The sequence below is a fragment of the Spermophilus citellus genome, assembly GCF_964194105.1.
Source record: "Spermophilus citellus genome assembly, chromosome: 1".
Lineage (NCBI taxonomy): Eukaryota > Metazoa > Chordata > Mammalia > Rodentia > Sciuridae > Spermophilus > Spermophilus citellus.
The window spans coordinates 233,732,519-233,759,078 of record NC_138182.1 but is presented as its reverse complement, the minus strand read 5'-3'; the positions used below and the strand labels follow the sequence as shown (position 1 = coordinate 233,759,078).

At 39.3% G+C, this 26,560-nt stretch overlaps 1 protein-coding gene across 13 annotated transcripts in view; it reads left to right on the top strand.

The window, feature by feature from the left end:
• The window catches only part of MAST4 (microtubule associated serine/threonine kinase family member 4), a gene marked incomplete at its 5' end in the record, with an annotated part of 570,488 nt that overhangs the window by 387,860 nt on the left and 156,068 nt on the right, over positions 1 to 26,560 (top strand). The window contains one exon of one of the 13 annotated variants that reach the window (XM_081294773.1): positions 18,260 to 18,863. The exons of 11 other annotated variants lie outside the window; for them this stretch is intronic. In XM_081294773.1, coding sequence (XP_081150899.1) covers positions 18,772 to 18,863 — 92 coding nt within the window. Of the gene's footprint in view, positions 1 to 18,259; positions 18,864 to 26,560 lie in introns of those variants that run through there. One more of the 13 variants, XM_081294776.1, reaches the window with a different exon arrangement.

The window sequence follows — 26,560 nt, the reverse complement described above, 5'->3', positions numbered from 1 at the left end:
GTTGAGGCCCTGAGTCTGTCCTTCAATTATACAGCCTTCATTTTAACAAGTGTTTTTGAGCATCTACTACCAGCCAGGCTGTGCTCTAGGCTTCAGGGATACAATAATAAAGAAGTCTCTACTCTCTTGGAACTTATATTCTAGTGGCATGCAGCAGGGTGACAAGGATGTGCAATAAACAAACTAGGAAAATCCTGGAGAGCAACCAGTGATCTGCAAAGAAATAAAACAGACTAATCAGGTGACATTTTTCTCTGAGAGAATGGTGACCACGAGCAAGAGCAACTTGCAGAAGACTAGTATGGGCACAGGAAGGGTATGTGGACGAGGCTGGCAGGCAGGAGGTGCCAGTTGAAAGTCGGGTTGAACAATTTGGGTTTTCCTATAAGCATGATGGGAAGCACTTGGAATTCATAAGCAGGGAACTACATGGCTTGCTTTTTCAAAGTTTCCTCTGTTTACTGTGTAGAAGGTGTACTGAGCTCAAGAAGTTGTCTTGATGTGAGTTAGCCTGGCTTGGACTGGAGGAGAATGGTGAAATGTGAGATGTGGATGGGCTCTGGCTGTGTCTAAAGGGAGGATGTTCAATATTTGCCAGGATATAAGTTGGAGAAGTCTGTCAAGGGAAAGTGTGACATCAAAGGTCCTGGATATCTGCTGGAGCAAGAGAAGATGGTGGTTCCTCATACAGAGGTAGGGAAACCTAAGGAGAGGCTTGTAGAAGGAAATAAACAGCATGGTTTCTTTAATGTTATATCTGAGGTGCTTATATGATGGCCATGTCTAGTCTGGAATTCCAAGAACAGTTAGGTCTAGAGAAGTATTATAGAGACTTCTCGGGAAGCGGATAGTTTGTAGGGCCAGAGGACAAGATGAAGGTAGCTAGCAAGAAATGGCTCCAGGACAGACTCCTGAGACCTTGCATATTAAATATCAGATCAAGGAGCTGGAGGAGAGTTGGTCAAGGGGTAGGTCGAAGACCAGGCAAGTGGCTTCACAGAAGCATCATTGAAGAAGGAGTTTCAAGCAGGAGACTGGCTCCTGGATAGAGTGTCACTGAAAGGTTAATGTCAGTCTGTGCATAGGCCATGAGATAAAGGACCTTTTAGAAGGAGGAGCGGATGGGGAAACAGGTAGAAGGAAGCTAGAATGTAGGTGCTAGTGAAAGACAGCAGCCCTTATGGTATCAGCAGCAGGAGGGCCCTAGATTTTTCTCTTGGGCAAATTGAGGCTCTTGGTCATTGAAAGATGCCTAAGAATTATCCTTGTTGATGTCTTTGCTTTCCCTATTACCAAATCAGTTTTGTTTTTGGTTCTAGCTTTATGTGAGCAATAAGCCTGGAATGATTTTAAAACTCATCTGTTTCTTTTCCTTCAACTTATAACCTGCCTGTGCATGTCTGTGTGGTTGCAAAAGGCCTTTGGAGTAGGTAAGATAGGAGGCCCTTTTGAAAGGAAAGATAAGAACCGGCTATGTGGAATAAGGAATGGTATGGGGAGAAGGGGTAGAAACAAAGCAGGTAAGGTGAAATGCCATGTGTGACTGCTTTTCCTATATCATTGAGTAGAAAAAAAAAAAAAAAGCTGGCAGATTCTTCATAGCCATGCATGTACGAGAGCAATGTTCCTTGGTTCTTATGAACTTAGTAGCATCAAAGAATAAAATGTACTCTTTAAGGTGCATATTTTTGCTCAAGATTTTTTCCTCCTAGCCAAATACGTGTATATAAAGTTTATATGAAAGAAACCAGAAACAAGAAAGCCTTGTTTTAGGAAGGTCTTCTGTCCTGAAAATGACATTTTCTTAGCCTTCTTAGGTGATTTTATATGAGAGAAATAAACCAGCTTTACAGTTTATTTCCTGTAACCTTCCCTCCTCAGTTTGCCACCTCTGATGAATGCTGAGGAATCATGTGCAGTGTTTAAAATCAAACCTTTCTGAAGAGCTGGATGCTTGTGTGGCTGAATTGGCTTAGGAGATACATTGCTAAAAAATCAGTTCAAAACTTTTAAAGAAAATTCGGTTCCCTTCGTAATATATTCCATGTATAATAAAACTGTTGAGAAAAATGTGGTATTTTTCTTTCTTTCTTTTTTGCCACCTCATGCCTCTGAGAAGTTAATGGTTTCGGAAAAACACTCCAAACCCAACAGATCATGTCAAATATTTGGTTTGGTAGGATTAATATTTCACTGCAGTGTGACAGTGGGAGCGCTGTCCCAGTTTTAGGGATGATTATGTAAACTAATGAGCCCCATCCATTAAAAAAACTTAGGGAAACAAAAAGCTATTTATCATGTGGGCTACACTGACTATACTTAAAGGACACCCAAGCAAGTACTAAATACTTAAAATGAGGTCACATGTAATTAAGGTTGCTCTTTTTGTGATGCTAAGGTTAATAATTTATGACACTGTGAAAATGTTTAATATTGCTTTATTTTTTCAAAATCTCAATGGTTTGTTATTCTGTACCTTGCTCCCCAGTGGCTTGAATTTAACTTACGTTTACCATCTTCCAAATTATTTCTGTTACAAGTGACCCAAAGAATTGCTGTTGTGGGGCTGGGGCTGTAGCTCAGTGTAGAGTGCCTTGCCTAGCACATGTGAGGCACTGAGTTCGATCCTCAGCAAGTAAATAAAGGTATTGTGTTCATCTACAACTAAAGATATATTTTTTAAAAAAAGAGAAAGAATCACTGTTGTAATTGTACACCTTGGCCCAATAGAGGGAAGTTACTCTAGAATTTATTCTGGAGAAAGAAAAGGTGCTTAATAGCTCTGACTTTAATTGCCCTTAACCTGGAAGAGATTATTCCCAGCATCAGGATCACACCTGCAGCTGTCCTGTAGAATTGTTGGGAAGAAAAAAGTAGAATTCAAGATATTGCTCTATGACTTGGTTTATGGCTCTGTCCATCCAATTCCTTCAGGACGACTCGCTATTGTGAACTGTTTTGTTGGGAAAATGAGTGATTCTTCCAGAACTATATCTATTAGGTATAAAATGTCAGAGACATGACCACCATATATAGAATATCAGTCATTGTTGTAAACAGTTAAAAATAAACATAATCCTAGCAACAGTCCTGTGAGAAAACTACTATTATTCTCGCTTTATAGAAAAGGAAACTAAGTCATGAGAGGTTAAGCAGCTCATCCAAGAACACTGTACTGGTGAGTGTGGTTGCTGTAATTCTAAACCCAAGCAGTGCTTGTCTAACACTAGACCATGCTGCTTCTCCATACATACAGTTTCTCGAGCATGAAGAGACATGCACATCCACAAAAAATGTTATATTTGCAAACAATTTCTATTTTAGATCTTTGCACTTTATAAGAATTCCCAAGTGTGTGTGAGGATTTGCTAAGATATGGAGCAGAAATATAAAATGCTTCCAACATGTTTTACAGGAAAAACATGTTTGATGTGAGCTGTTGGTGTATTCTAAAATGTTTGGTACAGGACACCTGATGGGTCATCCAAAGGTGATAGTGCTAAGACCTTGATGTTTATAAATGATCTTTCCTCAGTCTCAGAAGCACTTTTATACTGCATCTGGCCCTCCTTGTGACTCCTTCTCATAATCTAGTTTAGGCTCTTTATTTTCCCTTTAGAAAGTCAGTTCCCATCCTGAATTCAAAAATAGTAGCAGAGTTGAACATCTGGAGAGCTGCTTGTCCCTGACCAGCTGAAGGTCTCATGGTGTAAGTCTGTGACAGCCCAGAATTGACAAGAACAAATTGGGCAGAGCTGTGATATTTGAGAATGTAGGCTTAACTAGTAGCATAGGAGGGGAGTTTGATCAAAACCTTTGTCACAAACAAGCATAGTCCTGTGGAAATCCTGTTTCATACGGTGAAGCACTATTTTTTCTTTTCTTACATTTTTGAAACCAGCTCCCTTAGGGAAAGAAGTGTAGTTTCAGATAAACTTTTAAAGGGGGTTTCCAAGAATACAAAAAACAAAAACAAAAACACACATATTAGCCCAAACTTTTTCAACTAAGGAAAAGAAACACATTTTTTTTCCTAAAATAAAGCAATATGATAGATTTTTAGTGATATTTTGTTCTATAAAATGATATTTATATTCTGTATTTTATTTTCATTAAATTTTTAAAAATCTTCAATCAGTGCCAGAATATATAGACACCAGAAGTTCTAATTGAGACTTTCCCTCTTTTTGCTTTATTCTTGCTCTCTACCTTCTGATACTTCTGTGCTCTGCAGCAAGGCCTCTGGGGTTTCACAGGGAGTCACAGAGGAATTCAGATTGAGATTTACAATTTGTCAGTTTGCCAGCTCTATGGGAGATTCAGTGTGGCAAGGAGTTAAAACAATTTCACAAAGTTAAATTTATGGATTACCAGAGAATTTTTATTGGTCATGCTTTATTGTTCTCTTTAGTCAATGAAATTTAAAAATGGCCTCTTTTTAAAAAAACCTTTAAACAGCCTTAGAAACTACTAGTTTTGTTTGGAAATTGATAATAAACCTCAGTTAGAAGCATATCCTATTTATTAAGACAGTTTCATGTTCAAATTTCAGGAGCTGTATGGCCATATCGCTGTATTACTTCATCTCTCATACTTCTCTATGAGACTTTTTCTTAAGTTTCTTAACTGGATCATAAAGTTTCAGGTATGGATTTATTTCGGAGTTTTCCTGAATCAGACAGGTAGATTAAGTGTGATTTCATTGGGGGAAACAAATACTATGGTTTTATTTACTGAACTACTTCTGGGAGAGCAGTAAGTTATTAATTTAGTTATTTCCTCCTAAAGTGGTTATTCTTTGAATTAAAAAATAAATAGATAAAAAGTAGGCTTCAGAATTGTTTGGGTGAAGTCTTCTCTAAATATAGTGATTCTAGAGTAGAGGACCTTAAATTACTTTCTCACTCCAAGAAGAAATTGTACTCCAATCCCCCTTGCAGTATCAATGGGGTAAGAGAAAGGATATTATGGAGATTCCAGGAATGAAACATTCTTGTGATGATGACTGTGTAGCTAGAAAAACTGGCTGCCAGGATTTCATCCTTTGGTCTGTTCATCTGTTCATTGTTTCACACATGTTTTTTGATTTGCCTTCCTTGGAGTATATCACAGTGAAAAAAGTCAGAAATATATGGTATGTCTCATATTTAAGAGATGCCACAAAACTTGTTTTCTCCTTCTAGATTATTGTTGGAGTTTGGATACTTACATGTAGCTGACAAGTGTGACCCATTGGTTATATGTTGACAGATGGATGTTAGACCCACCTAGAATTTCCCTTACCTGTGTATCTCTAAAGCTCATCTGAAACAGTTTTTCTGAACTGGGGCACTGGGCCAGACCTCTGTTGTGTGCAGCTGGTTTTACCTTCTAATAAAGCTGAAAGCAATAAACAATACTTCTAAATTTTAGCTACTTGCCATGGTTTGGATATGCTTAAGTTTGTGCACAAAATTAATGTGCTAGAAACTTGGTCCTCAGTATAGGGATATTAGGAAGTGGTGAATCCTTTAAGAGGTGAAGATGGTTAGGTCATCAGAGACATGGCCCTTGGAAAAGATTAGTATGATTCTCATGGGACCCTGGTTAGTTTCTGTGAGAGTAAGTTATCAAAAGAGTAAGTTTGGCTCCCAACTCTCTTGTGCTTTCTGTATGCCATCAGCTGTGGTATGATGTGATCATATTTGCCCCATCCCCCGCCGTGGGCAAATATGATCGTATATAATTGTAATCAGCAAAGATGGAATATGTCGCCATGTTACTCTATAATCTTCATATGGTCATTTTTAGTGATTGTGTAATTAGTAAACAGGTCATTCACCCTTTGAGGAAAATAAAAGAGTCAGTAGTGTCTACATTAGGGGCTAATAGCCTTTTCAGTATTCTGCATCTTCACTTCTGTTCTTCTCTGATGAAATCGGATGAGGAAATGGAGGATTGATCACCCCTTTTTGGGAAGCCTGCCTCCAAGTTCTGATTGGCAGCATCTCTGATAAATTCAGGCTTCCATAGTGGTGGCTGGACTCTTCCTATCTCCTACACCTTGCACTTTCCTCTGAAACATTCAGTACTCTCTTAAATGGAAACCCATGGTCACATCACCAACATGGTCAACTGCAATATTAATTCTTAGACAACTAACCCCACCTAAGGTTTTAACTATGAAATAAGAACAATAACAAGATACACCAGTGGGTATTTGCTAACGAGTACAAAGTACGCTAGGAGAGATGGACAGTGACACCTGATTGTCAAATGTTGCTCAAATCAGCTGATCTGACGTCTGTTCATCTATGCAACTCCTCCTAAATGGAGTGGAAGATTTTACATGGAAATTGGCATATCTGAGCTAGGAGGCCCTGGCTGTGAGGTAGTACCAAGCAAGATTGCAAAGCACAAGCACTGATGTGGCACTCTTAGTTCTCATCTGTTCTCTGCTATGGGTTGTGTGTGTTGATCATGTTCCCAGCAAGATTGAATTTCCAGCCTTGGAAAAAGTTCTGCCTGAACTACTGTTTTTATCCATCTATTCAGAGAGACAAAGTAATGCTTTATTTCAGCCTGAGTTATTGTGAAGGAAAATAAAAAGCTACTAGTGTCTTTTAGTTCATTTTTTTAATAAGCCGTTAACATTTGCCTAAATATCATGGACTTAATTTTTTCTTTTTATTACTCATTATGAAATTGTCAGTAATGACAGTGCTTTAAATGAAAAACCATCCGAGTGACAGACAAAAGACAACATGGTTTTGCGTGTAGAATTGGAGAAATAAATAGCAGTTTTCTTTCTTTTTTTTTTTAACTAAGTATAGAAAATAATGTGTGTACATCTTTTCATTCTGCCGAGTATCTACTCTGTACGTGGAGGTGTACGCAGATGAGTACAGTCTGTCCTTGTACTTGGAGAGCTTAAAGCCTAGTGGGGAATTAGACCAATAAATACATCATCATGCTCTAGTAGAACGATTGCTAGAAAAGAGACATGCATATAAAACTCATTGGGGATCTAGGAGAAAAAGCACTTACGAGTGCAGGAGAAAGTCAGGCAAACTTTGTTAGAGAGGTGACCTTATAGCTCACACTTGAAAGATGAGCAGAAGTTTTTCCAAGCAGAGGAGATGGAAATCCTAGGAACGGGGGAACTGGATGTGCAAAGGCAATGAGGTGTGGCAAAGCTTACAGTGTCTGGGGAGCTTAAAGTAATTCAATATTTCTGACAAGCACATATTTTACTATTATTGGAGCATAAACCACAGGGGACATGTGTCAGAGGATATGCCTGGAGAGATAACAAGGTACTGTATCATAAAGTATTCAATTTAAATAAAGAGATTTTAATTTTCCTCTGAAGTATCTCTCAAACTTTGATGTGCCTAAGAATCACCTGGAGAATTTGGTAGAATGCAGATTCCTAAGCTTCAATCCCAAAATTCTTGAATCATTGGGTGTGGAGAAGACCCTCCCCCAAATTTGCACTTCTAACAAGTACTGCAGATGATTCAGTGATGGTAAAATAGAAATCAGAAATCGTACTTGGAGAAACTCTGCTGTTTAGCAGTGGGAAGCCATTGAACTTTATTTCATGGACGAGTGATATGATCATATGCATATTTTAGAACTGGGTAGTTTTGGAACAATGGTTTCACACTGATAGTGGGGAGCATTGAGAAGCAGAACCACATTAATCCGGTTTAGAAAAAAACGGAAGCTATTATGAAGTGTAGTAATGGGGGAAAACATAAAAATTTATTGTTCTTTTGTAATTTTATATAGAGTAAAATCTTTTACCCATTTACTTCCTTGCCCCCCCCATTTTCCAGTTTACCAAAATGGTATATTTTTCTTTTAAAGTGGGATTTGCCAGTGAAACTCTACATCATGTACAACCACAATAATGGGATTCTACTTAGAATAAGTTATACGCCATGTATGTACAAAATGTAAAAACACCCTCTACTATCTAAAGAGAGTCAATAAAAAACATTTAATATTTTTAAAGGAAAAACTAAATAAAATGGGATTGCTCTATTATCTTCAATTTTTCTCTTTGTGTACGTGGCATCTGGATTAGTTTTTTTCTCTTTTTTTAATCCATTATGTATTAACATTCTTTACAATTTTTTTATGTATTTTATTTCCCAAGAACCCTAAAAGAGACAGTTCTTATTTCATATCACCCATCTGTCTACCATATTGGGTGATTTGAGTGGCATTTTTACACTTCTTATTAACTGGAATAAATTTTGTTTTGAAAGTTTTTGATTATCACGAACATTAATTTGGGTGTCTTCTTAATATATATGACAGTACATTGGTTCAAAGAATATTTCTATAAAACCATAAACTTAGCCTCCACTTTCTAGTTTTCCCAGTCTAGGTAAGGAAAGACTTAAGTTTTCTAGCCTCAAGAAAAATTACATTGTGTGCATTAAATGATAGCTATTTAATTCTTTGAAATGAAGGATATTATTTTTTACTGTATACATCTGGTTAATAGTAAAGCAACCCAGTTTTTTAACAGTACATTTATTTTTTCTGAGCAATGAAAGAAGAAAGTTTACAACACAATGTAGGAAAGTGGGTGGGTCTGGAATTCAAAACTACCCATATAAATGCACAGCCTCACCAATCTGCAAATAATAATGCATATATTCATTCAAAACCAAAGCGTTCTATGGATTTATAACCCAGTCAGCTTTGAAAATGCCCATTTGCCCAGTTGCCATAGACAGGTAAAGATTTATGTCCAGAAAACAGAGATATTTTTCATTTTTATATTATAAAATTCCTGTGAGTAGGAAAGACCTTTTTTAAAAAACAATTTTAGTATTTATTTTCAAGGCTCATAGAGCATTTACTCATGCATTTTATTTCATGTGTCAAAAAATATAAGTCAAATTTTATGAAAATGTCAGAGAAAAGTGTGTTCTTTCTTAATTTTGTAAACTCTTCAAAGTATTCTAAAACTCTCAGGAACATGAACTCACAGGTTATGATAACAGGACTGTCAAATGTTTGGCTTCTAGAAATTAAACTTGTTATTGGATTAAAAATAGTTTAGACTCAAAAATGTAAAAAAATATACAGAAGAACAACAACAATCATTCTTACAGATGTTCACTAGAAATACTTAATTTCTGTTTTTTATTCATGTGTAATCATATTTAACATTTTAAGTAATGTTAATGTCACTGAGTTGCTTAGCGCATTGCTTTTGCTGAGGCTGGCTTTGAACTCACAATCCTCCTGCCTCAGCCTCCCAGGTAGCTGGGATTGCAGGTGTGTTCCATGGCACCCAGCTTAAAGCAGTATTGTTTTTGTTTACTATGGCTAGTGTAATAAATTTTGACAATCTAAGTGACCTAAAACAGCACATATTTATTCTCTTAGAGTTTTAGAGGTCAAAAGCTTAAAATCAGTTCCACTGGACTGAAGTCAAGGTCTTAGCAGAACTGAGCTCCTTCTAGAAGCACTGAGGTGGGATCTGTTTTCCCCTTTGTCCAGCTGCTAGAGCTATGTACTTTGCATTCCTTGGCTCTTGGCCCCTTGTTCCATCTTCAAAACCAGCAGCATAGAGCATCATTCTTTAGCTTCATATTGTCACCTTCATATCTAACTCTGCCCCACGTTTACAGAGATTCTTATGGTTACATTTAAGCTACCCCCCTACTCCGTGATCCTCCCTTTAGCCTAGCAAAATCTCTTGACCTCAAGATCTTTAACTTAATCACATCCGCAAGATTTCTTTTGCCATGTAAGGTAATGTATTTACAAATCTCAAGATTAGAACCTGAATATCTTTGGAATTAATTAATCGACTCATTTTAATGGTCTTTACTGGTTTTCTAATTTTATGATTGTTTCAGGATTTAGGAAGGATTGCCCTTGTCTTGTAACTTTGAGTTTCTCCCTAATATTGTGCTACTGTAAGGAATTCTGAGACTAATTTCCAAATCCATAAATCTTTAAGTAAATGAAGACATACTTGAACTTCTTTGTTTAAATTCCAGGTTGTGAATTATATTTCATATATATGATATGTATATTTTGTGTATATGTGTATATGCACACACATGCATTTATATGTATGTGTACCTATCTACATAGACACATACATATGTGTGTGTTTATTCTCCATATTGTTTTATAGAAAGTTGGTGCAGAGTACTTACATACCCCACCTTCATTAACATTTAGTATTATTATTATTATTATTTTTACCAGGAAGTAAACATAGGAGTATGAACTTAACCTCTGAGCCATGTCCCTAGCCCTTTTTATTTTTTATTTTGAGATAGGGTCCCACTAAATTGCTTAGGGACTCACTAAGTTGCTGAGGCTGACTTTGAACTTGCTATCCTTCTGCCTCAGCCTCCAAAGCTACTGGGAGGACAGGGGTGTACCATCATATCCAGCAGTATTATCATTTTTTATCTTTGCCAATTAAAAATGTAAAAATGATATATGATTGATAATTGTATTTCTCTGATAAATAGAGTAAATACTTTTCATGGCTGACATTGTATTTATGCCCCTTTAAATTAATATAGTTTAAAAAATTTGATGGGGTAAATAAATGATCTAAGTTGTGCATGATAGCCTTTGCTTGAGATGTCTTTGACTAAAAATGTCAAGTCCTCACTGTTTTAGTTAGCTTTTTCATTGCTGTGATCAAAAAGACCTCAAGAACCATTTTAAGGAGGAAAAGTTTATTTGGAGGCTCACAGTTTCAGAGGTCTAGGTCCATAGGAAAGCAACCTAGTTTTTTAAGAATACATTCCTTGGATCTAGAGGTAAGGTAGAACATCATGGTGGAAGAGTAGTATGGTAGAAGAAACTGGCTCACACATAATGTTCAGCAAGCAGAGCTCACTAAATATATGCCCCAAAGCCATGTCTCCAATGCCCACCTCCTGCAGCCACACCCTATCTGCCTTCAGTTACCACTCAGTTAAACCCTATCAGGGAATTAACTTACTGATTGGGTTAAGACTCTCATAACAAAATCATTTCACCTCTGAATGTTCTTGCATTGTTCACACATGAGTTATTAGAGGACACCTACTATCTAAACCATAACACATGTCATCCCAATATGTGTCAATTTGAATCATCCTTAAAAATGGAATAAAATTCTGTTAGAAGCACATGATTTATACCTCTGTGTAAGTGTGTGTGTATGTACATGTATATATATGTCTGTATGTGTATATATGTATATGTATATATACATACACACACACACATACACACACACACACATACACACACACACACACACACACACACACACACACACATATATTCCTAAGTGGTACTTTGAAGGCAACTCTTATCTCTCATTTTAGTGGGATAATTTTCCATAAATTTAGTTATCTGACCTGGAAAAATATTCAAGAAAAGAAGAACTGATAAATTAACCTTAATCTTATATTACAGAAAGGCCTTGGTGTCAGCTACTAAGGGACTAAATATAACCACACTGACCCACTTAAACCAAATTGACACTTCTTATAATTGCACTGTAATTCATGCTCAGGAACGAGATGAGAAACGATGTACCTTGTACCCAAGCTTCTGGATCAAGAAGCACCATGTCCTTGAAGTTAACTCCAGAAGAGAGTCCACGGCACTGATTAGTAGCTGGAGTTCACTGTTACTGTCAAAAAGTATTCAGCATTTCATATATAACTAGTTATATATGTATGCCTACCCACAATTAGTTACCTGTGCATGGTCCTCGTTTCCTGGCATTTTGAAATCTGAAATAATAGACCTTCCTAATGGGTATAGTGTATATTAATGATGGAATAGACTCATGAAACAAATAGGCCAAAGAGCTTTTTAAAACATACATAGGGTCAGTCTTCAAAATATTGAGCTTCTGGCTCTAACTTTGCTATCATTTACCTTTCTGACTGGAAACAAATCCATTCTCAGTCTTTTCCTTTCTTCTCCCTGTCCACTCCCCTCACCCTTCACCCCTCCATCATTTCTCTCTTTCCTTCCCTTTCACCCTGATCTTAACAGTCATCCTAATGTTAGTATTGAGGAAGTAAAGATGAAGAAGCTGTAGTCCTCACCTTCAAGGAGCTCGTATTCTTAGGGGAACTAATCTGCAAATAAATTTGGATTTTGATAAGTGACCAAACCCTTCCATGTAGAAACTGTTAGGGGAAGAGTCCAGGAGAAATATGTCTAATCCACCAGGGATGGTGGGCTCCTAACAATGAATGCCTTGAACAAGTAGCAACAAAGTCCAGTCTTAAAGCGTGGTAGGAGTTAGCCTTCCTATTTATGGGAGGGCTTCCTATTTGTGAGATGAGGGCCTTTAGCTCCAAATGTTGTTCTTGGCTCCATAATTGGATGGCTGGCTCTGCTAGAGGCCAATGCTGCATGCAGTTTATTGATGGATCTTCCAGATTGCTGTTTTAGAGTAAAGAAACACTCTCATCTCTGGGTCTCTCCTACTAGCTTCCTTCTTATAGGATAACCCCTCCAACCCTGTGAGGGTGCCCTCCCATTTCTGGCAGCATGTTCTGCGCTTCCCAGGTTGGAACTTTGAGTTGTAGGCCTTTTCTCAGGGCCTTCCCCTATTTGAAGGGAGTAGTATTAGGTTGTCCTCTCAGGAAGTGATTCTGAATGCCTGCCCCCACATCCTCCCCAGTCTGTGGGTTGTGCTTCATATTCTGCTATTTTTTCACATTTATGTCCATTCTCTTAGATTTCATGAAGTTTCTTGCTAACCTTTCTGGGCCTCTGCTTCTCCTGGGATCCAGAAAATGTATAAGGAAGATATTGTGTTCTCCGACCATTCCAGCTGGTCTTCATCCTGTACTTTACGCACTCGGTCTTAATCATTCACTCCGTACTTGGGGATCATGTAATTCTCTAATTAGTCTATCAGGAAAGGGAATAAATAATTTCATTTCATTTGATCCATTCATTTCAGAAATTGAAATCTTCTTCAACAGTATTTTTGGGGGTTGGGCGGGACCAAGGATTGAACTCAGGGGCACACAGTCACTGAACCACATCCCCACATTTAGAGAAAGGGACTCACTAAGTTGCTTAGCACCTCACCTTTGCTGAGGCTGGCTTTGAACTCGCAATCTTCCCGCCTCAGCCTCTGAGAGTCTGGGATTACAGGCATGCGCCACTGTGCCTGACTCAACAGTATTTTTTTTTTAAACATTCCCAGAATGATATAAACCTGTTAATGTAAACTTTCTCTGGGTTATTAACATTCACATCTATCCCTACAAGTTCATTTTCATTTATCTTTTTATCTTCCTTCATATTTTAGCATTGTGAGTACAAAATTGTTTAATAAATATTAGAAGAGATGTCTTTCAACCGACTCCTCATACGTGCAACTTTCTTCACATTTCTATCCTAGACGTTAATTTTTTTTTTCCTGAACTTGCTCATTTAGGACAGGAGATATGCCATTTACATTCCTATCTTCAAACTTGCATAACAACAGTTAGAGGGTGACCACAGTGGACCCATCGGTGTGGACCGCCTTGGCAAGTAGTCATTTTGAAGTGCTCTGAAGATGAGATTGAAAGAGGTCAAAGTTAGTTTGTAGCTGAATCCCTAGACCAGGTCAGGATCAGTAAGAATGTGAATAGGAACTCAGTGTCAACCCCTTTCTCATTAGTGTCTTCACATTGGATGTGGCCACATCACCAGAGCATCCTGCACAGGGACCTGGCTGCTTCCCAAACCTCACACCCACCCCAGAAACCATCATGTCCTCATAGTGTGTTGGTTCAAAAAAGGGTCTGGAGATATTATCTTTTAACAATGTTCTGGGTGTATGTGTGTGTGTGTGTGTGTGGGGGTGCTGCTAGAGAAAAATCCTTCTTAATGGGCAGGGGTCCTCTGGTGGAAAAGTAGATTCAACTCAGTATAGAGAACCTGACATTTTCTATATAGGAGGGCAGTGAGCGGTGAAGGATTTCACTGTTTCTTACATACTCATTTCTTCCTAAGCTAGCATTTCAGTAGGATGACAAGCTGATTTTTCAATTTCATTTACCTTTCTCAGAAAACAATGGCTGATAATGTCATCCTGACAAATGAATGAGCGCTCTGGATCACAAAGCTTGTCCATTGTTGTATAGCTTAGTTGTTGTGCAATAAGTAGAAAATCTTGCTAAAGAACTCTGTATGTTGGTTTAGACCAGCTGTATTTTTCAGAATTTCTAGTAATCTCAATTTCCTCTTGGTTCTGTAGTCAGAGTTGTACCGTAGTTGCAATGAAACCATGCTTTAGTTTCATATAATTATTTTGTCTGTAGGAAAATGTCAGTAGTTCTGACAGTTTTAATTCTTGTGTTTACTGACTGCTGTAACTTCTGAATCATAAGTCCCCAGATCAAGCTGAACAGGTTAGAAGACAAAGTGCACTTCAGTGTCACACCTACTCTTATCTTAAGTGAGTGTGGGAATATATCAGACACTTTCACTATATTAACTAGTACATTTTGGGCTATTTAACCTATTTTTATATTTTCAGAATGGATAAAACCCAAATCCTCCCAAGCCTTTTAAATGCAGGAAAAAGTCATATTAAATTATATGTAGCTGGGCTGGGGTTGTGGCTCAATGGCAGAGTGCTTGCCTAGCATGTGTGAGGCACAGGGTTCGATTCTCAGCACCATGTATCAATAAATAAAATAAAGGTCAATTGACAACTAAAAAAAATATTTTAAAAAAGAAATAAATGTAGCTAAAACTACTTATGTCTTTACCCATCCCTTTGAGAATTTTCTTAGGTTCCTAAGATGCAGAAAGCGCAGGTAGGGATGATACCTGAGGCCCACAGGCCAGGGTATGCATCATTTAATCAAGAGAAGAAACAAACGGTTTATTTCATTGATTTATCTGTTTTAGTTGCAAATACATGGGCTTTTCTAGAAGGACCATTGAGAAAGCTGAGAGTTCTGAGGTACAGGAGGAGTCTTCAGGTCTTAAAACCATCCAGAGCTTGAGTCCCAGCCACTGTGTCTTCTTCAACTCATCTCTATTCAACCTCCCTATAAGAAATTTGCCCTTGGTCTGTAGTTGTGGCTCAGTGGTAGAGCATTTTCCTAGCAAGCACCACATAAAAATAAATAAATAAAGGTATTGTGTCCTTCTACAACTTAAAAGAATTTTTAAAAAATAAAAGAAATCTGCCCGTGTTTCAGCCTTTTAAATCTTTGGATCCAAACCCTCTTCCACATAGTTCTTTTAATATTCATAGACAGCTATTGCTTATTCCCTAAATTTTCCTTTCTCTGCTTTCAACAGAGATTCTCAACACATAATTTGTATAGCACAATTTCAGGTCCTCTCTCACCATCTTGATTGTTCTCCTCTGAGCAGCCTATAATGTGTAATTATTCCTCTTAATCTAAAAGTGAACTCGGAAAGTTCTTCCTTGAGTTTGCCCGTGGAAGAGGGAGGTGAGACTCAAAAGGAGTTTCCCTTGGATTTTTTTGGTGACATTTCCTAGACCCATATAATGACCTGAAGAATCCTAGCACTAATAGCTTTCCAGTTACAAATGTAGATGAAAATGAGTGAGGAAGGGCAGGTCCTTAGTATCTTAGTGCATTCCTGTGGGATTGTTAGGAATTCAGGATTCTTTGAGAACATTGTTTGGTCTGTTAATACTGATCATTTCAGTGCATCTTAAGAGAAATAGTAAACAGTTAGCATCTGAAGTGTCCTTTCAAAAGCATGTTTTCAGATACTTTTACAAACTAGGAGGTTCTGGAAATATAGAGATCAATAAAACATTGAGCACTGATGGAGGAGTCTACAGTGAACAATTATAACACAGTGTGATCAACATTTGAGTCAAGTCACGTTTAAGGTATTGAAGGGCAGACAGCATATTGAAGGGTACCCTCCACTCCAGGCTTATGTCTCTCAGCATAGTATTTTTTCAGCTTCTCCATATTGACAATGTTTATATGCAGTATGCTAGCCGCTGCATCAAGGGGTTTGTGTATGTGATCTCATTTTCATTTATATATGTCAACTTCTTAGAGCTTGGTCCTACTATTTGAAGATGGGGGAAAATGGGCAGAGAGTAAGTGACATGCCTAAGGTCACAGTGGGTGTTGATCCGGAATTCAAACCTGATATATCATCTTTCTCACAGCCTTTATGTAAAATTTTACATAGTTCCCAACCATGGGTGAGACATTTGATATAATGCAGACATTTTTGATTGTCACTACTGGTATCCATGGGTAGTGGTCAGGGATGCTGCTAAACATCCTCCTCCAAAGTACAAGAAATTTCTTCAGAATTGAGGAGACTAAAATATCAATAGGGAGACACCCTACTCTGGAGCATTGGTCTATCTTTCTGTCAACTTATACAATATCTTTTTAGTGCAGTTATCCCTGAGTATCTGTAAGGTGGGAGGTGAGGGATTTATTCCAGAAACCTTGTGGATTTCATAGTGCTCAAGTTCCTCATATAAAATGATGTAGCCAAGCATGGTGGCTCTTGCCTATAATCCCAGTGGCTTTGGAGGCTGAGGCAAGAGGATCTCAAGTTCAAAGACAGCATTAGCAACTTAGGGAGGCCCTAAGCAACTTAGTAAGACTTTGTCTCAAAACAAAGAATAAAAAGGCTAGGGATGTGGCTCAGTGGTTAAGCGACCCTGGGTTCACTCCCTGGTACCAAAAAAAAAAAAAAAAAAAAAAGTGTAGTATATATATGTAACCGACTCACATCCACATACCTTGTCATTTCCACATTATTTATGATACCTAATAAAATGTAAGTGCTGTGTAAATAATTTACTTTGTAATGTTTAGGGAATGAGGACAAGAAAGAATAGTCTGCACATGTTCAATATTGATTTTATTTTCAAATATTTTCAACCTGAGTGTGGTTGAAGCCACATCCTATGGATACAGAGGGTTGACTGTACCTCCAACTACTTTTTAAAAAGAAGAGAGGTAGGAAAGTATAGGGCAAGAATAATGGACCAAGACTCTCAATACCTGGGAAAGTGTTTGTCACTAACACTGACCCTGTTTCTCCAATGTACACTTGAGACAATGTATTCTTTTTTACCTTCAAGGAGTTCAAGAATCTGTGGGGACTCCACAAGAATGTGAGGATATTATGCACAAGAAAGCCCTGTACAAGAATTATTCTCAGAAATTCCTGGAGTCCTTGGTGTGAAAATATTTATGTGGGCCACAAGAATCAGCTATAGAGGACCCCAAGCAGATTTCTGTCTGCTCACCCCTCTCCCTTCTCAGCTGACTGCTCCCTGTTCTCTTTATCCACTTTTTAAGTTTCCCCCCCGGAATTAAAAAAAAAAAAATTATACCATTTCTTCTCATATCATGCCAGATTTAAAGCAGCTATTTAAATTCTACTTTTTTCCCTTTATATGCCTTTACATAAGCATTTGTGGTTTGGGGGAATTATTTAAATACCATGCCTTACTTCAAAATGAATAGCAACAACTTTGATTCATTCCTTTCTCCCATTCATTCCTGTCCACCTCTAACTTAGTTGAAGGGAAAATAATTCTAGCATTTGTTAAATCAATGCCAGGTTGTATCCTTACACTTAGTGGGTGACAATTAGCTAAATCTGTAGTTAACCAGTCATGGTGCCACCATGTTCACTGTAGTAATCCATCAAGTGGATTTCTAAAACTATATTTACTCATAAACATAGTTTTACTGAGGTTTTCCTTGAGTATGGCTTTGCGTTTGAGGGTTTTTCCTATACAACAAATAGCATCACTGCAAAGTCATTAGGGACTTCCCTGGGAGCGTTTTAATGGTGATCCTTCCTGTGGTGAATCAGTGACCAGCCTTCAGGTGTGCTCAGCGCACACTCCAGTGTGTTCCGGCACAGCAGCTGGATTTATTTATTTATTTTGGGGGACCGATCCATTTCGGGCTGTGGGATAGGGGAGCAGCGGCTGAGGATGCTCAGTGTCCAGAGCCTGCTCCTGTGCGGCACACCAGCCTCGGCTCCCTTTCCCGTGAGGCCCTGCTGGGGAGGCACTTGGGGGGGGGGGGGAGTGTCCTCACTGGGGGTAGGAAGGGGCTTTGCTGCCTCCCCCGTCCAGATGGACCTGGGGAGGGGACATGAAGGTGTCAGGTTCAAGTCCTCCCATAGGCCAATTTTCTAAAAGTGCTTTTTAAGTTTCCGTTTGTTTCCAGGAGGGGAGGGCAAGAGGAGCTTTTTCTATTCAAATTCTTTTCCTTGTATGTAGATAGCAAAAGGAAATTCAGCACTGGGCATGTTCGGATGTGAATGGTTTTGCTGATAAGCAACAGCCTCCCGGAACTGAAGACTTAAAATAGTCAGACTCCCCACCCCCCCCCGCAGGAGCTGCAAATGGTATCTGCCAAACAGATGACAAAGTACCTTGGACTGAATCACACACAGACAGCATTTTGAACAGAACGCACGGCTAAACTCTTGTAATTACTGTTTATAGCTGGCCAAGGCTCACTAGGAGAGGGCAAACCCAAGAGGAAATAAGTTTCCTGAACCTTGGAGAGATGGCTGTGTGTTAATTAAAGGCCAGGACAGGACGGGTAATTCTCAGACCTGCTCCAAGTTGTTCTTGGGATCACAGTTCACATCACGTTGTCTCTGGAGGGAGTGAGGAGATAATTGGGATCCTTTTTTTTTTTTTTTTTTTCCCTGTTCTTCTTTTTTTTTTCCCCCCTCACCTCGTTTTGGTCTCATGGCCTTGAACCCGCAGTGAACTGAAGAGAGAAAGAAATGGATATGTCTGACCCCAATTTTTGGACTGTGCTCTCAAACTTTACTTTGCCTCATTTGAGGAGTGGGAACAGGCTTCGGCGAACACAAAGGTAAAAAAAACGCGGGATCCTTCCTTTCTCTTCCCAGAGGCCCCTTGGGCTGGGCTGCTGGAGCCCCTTGGCAACTGGGGTTTTGTTTACTGGGTGACAGTTTGAAAAGTTTATACCTTGCCAGGGGAGCACTGTTTCAGGTATTCAGTCGTCTTTAGGATTTCCTGGGCAGTCCCAATGGATGTGCTTCTCAGGGTTCGCCTTTTGAAATGTGGGTAATAAGACATTTCCTTGTGAGTGGTGGGGAGAGAAAAAGAAGAGGAGGAGGAGACTTTGTCTCAGTCTGTCCCTTTGATCTAGTCATGTTTATCCATTTCATCACTCAGACTTCTTAGCCTCCTGGTACTCTTTGTAGAGCATTTCAAATGCTCCCCTCTATTAAATATGTGACCTTTATAAGTTTCAGATGTATGATGTAAAGATAGTCCAAGTTAGCCTCTCTTATATTGACTGCTTAAAGAGGAAGATCTGCATAACTTTGCCATTTTGATTTTTTTTTTTTTTGACTGGTTTGCTGGCATTTATAACTAATACAGTGCTGGCCTTTTCATTTTGAAATATATTTGACAGAATAGGTAGGGGAAATTTTTCAAAGTCAAGATGAGGCTTGTGCTGTAAGTGAAAGGTAATTTGGAGATAGTTTGCTGCCACTTGAAATGAGAAAATATGATTTTAAAGGAGACATTTCTCTCCACATGTCTGCCCAGCACACAACAGTAGCATTGTTGTGGTTTAAGAGGGGTACACCCTCCCAGTTGTGTAAATATGGATTCCTTGTTTTTCATCAAAACTTGCCTTACACGTACATGTGAATACGCATGAAAGCAACAACACAGCCAAACAAACAGGATGCATACTATCAGATTTGGAACTTCGCATTCTCTGTGCTCCACTATTGAAAGAACACCAGAAAATGGTTCTTTCTGTTTGCTTATACCTGTAACTATTTGCATAATGTAAATGCAAATATTTAATACTTCGGAAAACTTAGTAATTTTTCCTTTTGAAATTTTCCATGGCGTTTCTTATATTTCAGGATATTCTCACATACACTTTGTACACACACACAAATCACATGCTTGTATGTGTGTGAGTGAGTGAAATCTGGCAGATTTTAAAGTCATACCTTAATATAACTTGAACAATGTTGCTATCACTAAACCATTCTGGTATAAGTTTATGCTTTTTAAATAATGTGTCTATGCTTTTTTTGTTTGGCTTTGTAATATGTTCAGAGACTCTTAATATTGATCATGTGGTTTTAAGCTGTATCATTGATGTGTCATATCTCCAGAACAACTAAGAAAGTTGAAGAGAGATACGTGCAATGCCCAGACAGGCCACTCTTCACATGGTGATAAACCCTATAACTTCTTACCTGTTCATGTTGATGGGAGCCTTTTATGTTTCTGAGTGGAGCAGTCTTGCCTGCCATGTAGCCTTCGCTCATACCAGGAGCCAGTTCTTGGGGAGATAAGGCTGCCATGGCATTATACTTGTGTGTCTGAACCTGAAAAGCAGCTTTTCCTCCCTTTGCCTACCTGTTGGGAGAGTCTGATGCCCGAGGAATTCTCAGCTGGTCAGCCCTGGCTTTAGGACAATATTCGTCCAGTCTGATCAATTCAGTTCATTTAACTTACATTGGCAGAGAGTCTAGGTTCTAAAGGAATCTGGGTTCTTCCCAGCAAAATGGGAAATTATGAGAGGACCATGTCCATGTTCCTCGCACCCCTCACCAAATCACGGACCTTATATTCAGTTCAGCAAAACAGACAAGGAGGTGGATTTTCCTCCATCCTTCTAGGAGTATAGATAAGTTATCACAGCCTGTTTATTATTGGGGACCTTAAGGATTCTTGGAGTTTGGAAGTAAACATCCAAAAGATCCTCTCTGCATCCTTCTAGTCACTCTCTATCTCAAAACGCCAGCACTGCTTTAGATTTGCATGTTGTGTATCCCTTACCTGAAATGCTTGGAACCAGAAGTGTTTCAGATTTCAAAGTTTTTCAGAATTTGGGTTGTGTTCATAGACTTTACTCGTTGAGCATATTTGAATCTTTCAGATTAGGAATAAGGTCCTCTCTGTAGATTTGGAAAAATGAAGGGCATGTTTCCTTCCTCTCCAGGGAGCACATATAGCTGTGTATTATGTTATTTTTACAGTGGTCAATTCTGTCTGTATACTTTCATAATGGCATGGAGCATATGCTTGCATTCCAACTCTTTCCCTTGTGGGATACTCCTTAACAGCACTAAAACCTGTCTCCTTTAACTCTAACCCCATTTCTTACCTAGATGGGCAGGTTCCCTAAAAATTTCTCCTTTTCAGAGGACCTTTTAATTACCAAATTGTACTGTTCATTTGCCAGGCTCAGTGGAAGGTGTCCTCAGTATCTAGTTGAGGCCACTCATCCTTGCCCTCTGTCAGACTTGCATCAGCCCTTGGATTTTCTGTCTGGCCCAGCCCTAGCTTTTTTCCTGCACACCTGTTGACTTGTCTGATGTATCATTCATTTTGATGTTTTAGCCCAGCTATGTGTTCAGATTCACATTGTAATCTAGAGAATCTCATCTTAACTATTCTTTAATATCAGCTTCTTTTTTTTTTTTGGCAAGGATAAAATATAGCTATGAGCCTGTCAATGAGCATCTTAGAGCTCATAGGGATAGGTTTGTGCCACTTAAATAAAAGGTAGATTGAATGGTTTCGGAATCCTACCTTAAACCTGAGTTATGGTTCCAGTTGTTGTCATGCAAGTTTTTGTTTTGCTGCATCATGTGTACATTCCAGGTCCAGCACAACACTGGCTTGTTGGTTTAGTTTGTCCTCTCACAGGAACACTTTTAAGGTTCCTCTTCCAATTCAGAGCCCTGCCTGGCCTGTAACTCCCAGAGTTCTTAGGGAAAGGACCCTATAGACTTACTATCAGGGCAAGATCTTGAGGATTGCGGAATACTGAGAAGTGCTTCCTCAACCTTCATTCTTTTTTGTTTTTGCCATAGCAGATATTGGGCTGTCCAGATGCACGTGGACTTTTGTCTGCTGCTTTGCTGTAAATCTGGGATATTCCACTGGAAATGGTTTCTTTCCATGACTGTCTTTGCCCTTCTCTCTCCTCTAGTTTAATCAAGGCCATCTCAAAACAGCCATTCACCTGTTACTTTGAGGAACAGCAATCTGGGCTTCACAGATACACTTTCACCCCCCTTTTTTTTAAGACGGAAGTAAAATTCACATCTTTAAAAATTTTAAACTTTGTAGATCTGTGGATACTGTGCCCCCCTTCACAGCAATGGGAGTTAATTGGTCTGAGTCCCCTTTACTGTCTCTGCTTATAACATCTTTTGACATTTGATTAGGAATGAGGGGATGAGATCAAGCTTGTGTTTCAGTTACATTTCCTTTGGATCCTAGTACAGGCTAACATGGATTTCTTAATGTTGCTACTAAGTTTCAAGATGAGACTTTCATTTTGTTGAAGTACTGTCTTGAGAACCTAAAGGTGCTTAATTTTTACTCTTAATGTTCAGAAATCTGTCATGTTTTCATTTGGTCAAAATGATGACCTACAAACTTGGATGACACCTCTATCAGTAAAACCCTTATCCATGCCAATGAGCAGTTTGTGACATAGTTGGTCAGGCTGAGCAAATTTTTGAATGCATTTTCATAAGAACTCCAAATTCTGAGAACCAAGGGACAAAAGAATGTTTTTTGTTTTGTTTTGTTTTGGTTTGGTTTTGCTGAATTTGCATTACTCAGCAGTTGCTATGAACAGCAGGTACATTTAGGGATCTTAAACTAACTGCTCTAGTTGTCAGAATGTACTGAATTTTTATGCACAATTTATCTTGCCTTCGTCTGTAGTGTTTGCTGAGTTTTTCTCTTTGTTTTGCTCATGAATTTATGAGAAGGATAGAGAATAGACTTCTTTCCTGCTTTGGCACTCTGGATGTTGGTGAATTTATAGTCACCCTTTGTACCCAAGCCCAGTCAAATTTACAATAATTAAGCACCTTTATGTACCTGGGCACTGTGACCCAAAACCAAATTGCAAACCATGGTAATGGCAAGTATTTACAAGGTACACATAAGCCCTAGGAGTGGCTTGTGCTGAAGCCACTCAGGGAGTCAAAAAAGGCATCACATAGAAAAAGCAATACTTCAGGAAGTTCTGAAGGATAGGTTAGGTATTCATCTGACTAGACAGGACCTTCCCAAGGGGCAGAAGAAATAGTCGTTTGGTGGCCTTAGCAACACGGAGTGCAGGGAACTGTACATAGCTGGATATTGCTAGAGCAGAAGAACATAACTCAGTATTGGTGGAGCAGGAAGCATGAAGAGGTAGTCCAGCATCATGGCTAGCAGGGTAGATCGAAGCCAGTTCGCCTGCTTTCAAATCTTGACTCTAGTTAGGTTCTTTGGACTTCAGTTGCTCATCTGTGAAATCGGGATAAGTTAATTACTTAGGATTATTGTAAAGATTAAAATGCATTCATATGTATAAATTGCTTAATGTGCTGACTGGCACATAAAAACTCTGAATAAGTCTTAGGTGTTACCATTATCACTATTATTACGATATGGGGATGAGACTGGGGAGGAAAACTGAGGAAGCTTGTTCTTCTTCCTGTGTGGGAGGGAGAAGACTGGTGGTACTGGGGAGTTCATCCTAGGAGTGAGGATGAGACCTAGACACCAATCAGTAAGTCATTAGAGTTTCCTAGCTGAAAGATTTTGCAGGCCTGAATAAAGAATATAGTGTCTTTGAGAGAGATTAAAGAGGTTAAAATTGATAGAATTCAATGAGCTATTGGCATTGAGGGACAATGAAAAATTCCTTGATAGTCCTGGGTTTTTGACTTGGGGAACCAGGGAAATGGAGGAACCACCTGTTCATATAAGAGTTGGGGAGAAGACATAAGGACCTGTACTTGCGATCACCCCTTTTATCTCCCTAAACACAGTTATATCCACACTTGTTGAGTGTCATCTGTTGTGTGATAGAAGCCATAGGGCATTCATGCTTTCATCCAACCCATGCTGGTCAAGTGGAGCAGTGGTGGACAGGACAGGGTGCTTGAACCTCACCAATAAACAAGTATCTAAGCTGAGAAGAGAGAGTAACTGGGCATGGGGTGAGGGATGCTTTAGATAATGTGGTCAGGGAATGTCTTTCCAAAGGCTAATATTTAAGAGGAGACCTAAAAGATGAGAAAGAGTGGTCTATGGGAAGAATCTGAAAGGAGCTATCTGGGATTATCAAAGGCTCCAGGGCAGGAAAGAAAGAAAACCCCTCTAGGTGTTTGGTTAAATATATAGGGACAGGGCATTTGGGCAGGCCAGACCAAAAAGGACAGGCATGGGAATCATCATTCAAATTATCAGAGAAATGAATTAGCTTTATCTGGGAGAGCTAAAAGGACCTTGTTTAAGGGATTAGCAGAGATGCAACCAGGTATAGGATAAGAGTTTTGGTGAGAGGGGGAGAATCTCCTAAGAAACAAGGGTGCCTGCCGAAAGAGTGTTTTAGTAAGGCTCAAGGAGGAGAATGGTCCAATGGTTCATAGTTAAAGTAAAACGTGTATGTTGTCTCTGGCTCTTGGGAGGTCATTGATGACTTTGGCAGGAATAGTTGCCCTAAAATGTTGCGCTGGGGTGGGTGTGCCACAAGCCAGGAAACAGGTGTGAAATGAGGAACTGGAGACTGGAGGGTAGTGCCCACTCTCTGTGGGACACTAAATCCACTAGCCACACATCATGATGTCCTGCCCTCTGCTCATTCATGGCTGGCCCTACAGCCCTCATCCCTGAATCATATCCCCTTACTCACAGTTGCTCACTTGATCGTCTGCTTCATTGCCCAAATTGGCAATGACAGTTTCCTTTTCACCTCCTCTCTGGCAGCTCCAGTTCTTTCCACAGCCTGAGTCTCCTCTTTCTACAGGTTTTCACTTGGAGTTTCTCAGGTTTTAAAGCCCTAACTTGGAGCCTCCCCAGTTCCCAGTCACCACTCCCGGGTCTCCTTTTGATCCCTGGGACTCAGCTTTTCCCCTGCAGCCCTTTCTCCAGGTGGCTGAGACCTGGTCCCACTTGTTGCTCCTTCTCTTCCTGCCTGACCTGAGGGCTTAGCCGCTCCCTGAATCTCTGAGCCCATTTCCTCCCACTCTGTGCTTTGCCCAGGCCTGTTTTGTAACTGCTTCTTTTCATCCTTTCTTTGCACCCTGGACTGTATTCTGCATATCCCTGCAGGGCTCGCCCTCCCATACATCTCTCATCTCTGGTTAGCTCCAACATGGCAAATGTCACAGATATTCCCAGGGAGGAGGTGAAAGCTGAAACCTCAAAGACCCAAGCAGCCACTTCCTCACTGAGTGATTTCTGCTAAGAGACTGGCCATTCCATCTTGTGACAGGGAGTTTTCTCACAGACTCCACGTTCCTTATTAAAGCTCACCAGGAACAAAGGACACAGTAGGAATATGCACATTTCCAAAATGTTGCTTTTGGCCTCTAATTTGAAGTTCACAATAGGAGCTTGCAGTTAGTTTGTTTTTACCCCTGGAATATGCAGATCTTTTGTGAGGGAATAGAAAAGGGACACATAGAGGAAGGGAGGAAAGAAATGAGAAAAGTGGAATAAGGTGGACACAGAGGTGTATGGAAATGCAAAAAGTGGATTTCAAACAAAGTTTACCAAAAATAAATCATTAGCCAGGCAGGGTGGCATGGTAATCCCAGTGACTAGGGACACTGAGCAGGAGGACTGAAAGATGAAGACCAACCTGGGCAATTTTTCTTAAAAATTTTAATTTAAATTAATTTAAATTTTTCAAAATTAAAAAAGGGGGGTGGGGGCTGGGTGCTATGGATGTTTCTCAGTGATAAGGTAACTCTGAGTTCAATCCCTAGTCCCAAAATTAAAAATTAAAAAAAAAAAAAAAAAGGAAGGGAAAGAGGGAAAGAAATCAGCCATTAGAATCTGGAGCGTATGCTCATGCATGTAGGCTGTTCCTTGCTGTAATTGAACAGCACTCTGAATAGTGTATGCATGTGTTTGCCTTAACTTTGGAGGCAGGGTAGTGTACTGATAAGTCCATAGTGAGGGGTAGGACCTTTTATTCTTTTACGACTTTGCTTTCTTTTCTTTACAAATATATTCTGTTACCAGAAGCCTAAATAACTTCTTCAAAAGAGGCAATCATAAGCTTCAAGATAGAAACCATTAGCTTTCTAGACTATAAGCTGACAGATATTAGGGTCAAGAAGTTATTTAAAGCCATATGTAGAGATGGCCCTCAGAGGAGAAATCCTGGGATAGGATAATTCTGAATAATTCTGGAGCTTTCTCCTTGAAAGGGAATGAGCTGGGTTCTTGGGGGAGGTTAAGATTAGAGGCCCTCAGCCCCACCCGTCTCTATACACACCCATTTCTAGTGTGAGTGAACATGCACAAAGCTATTTTAATCTGAACTGCCTTCACTGAGTAACCTAGTCATTTGAGAATGACATCATAGTAACTGAGTAATCCCTTTGAAAGTTAAAAGTAGAGCCAAGACATTAAAATGGTCCTGGGGCTACCTGGATGAAAGTAGGCTCAGGATGTGCATATAACCATCCATTAAAAGCAGTCACTCTCTATCTGTAGAAGTCTTGGCTATTTAGTGGCAGATTTAGTTTTTGTAATACATAGCAC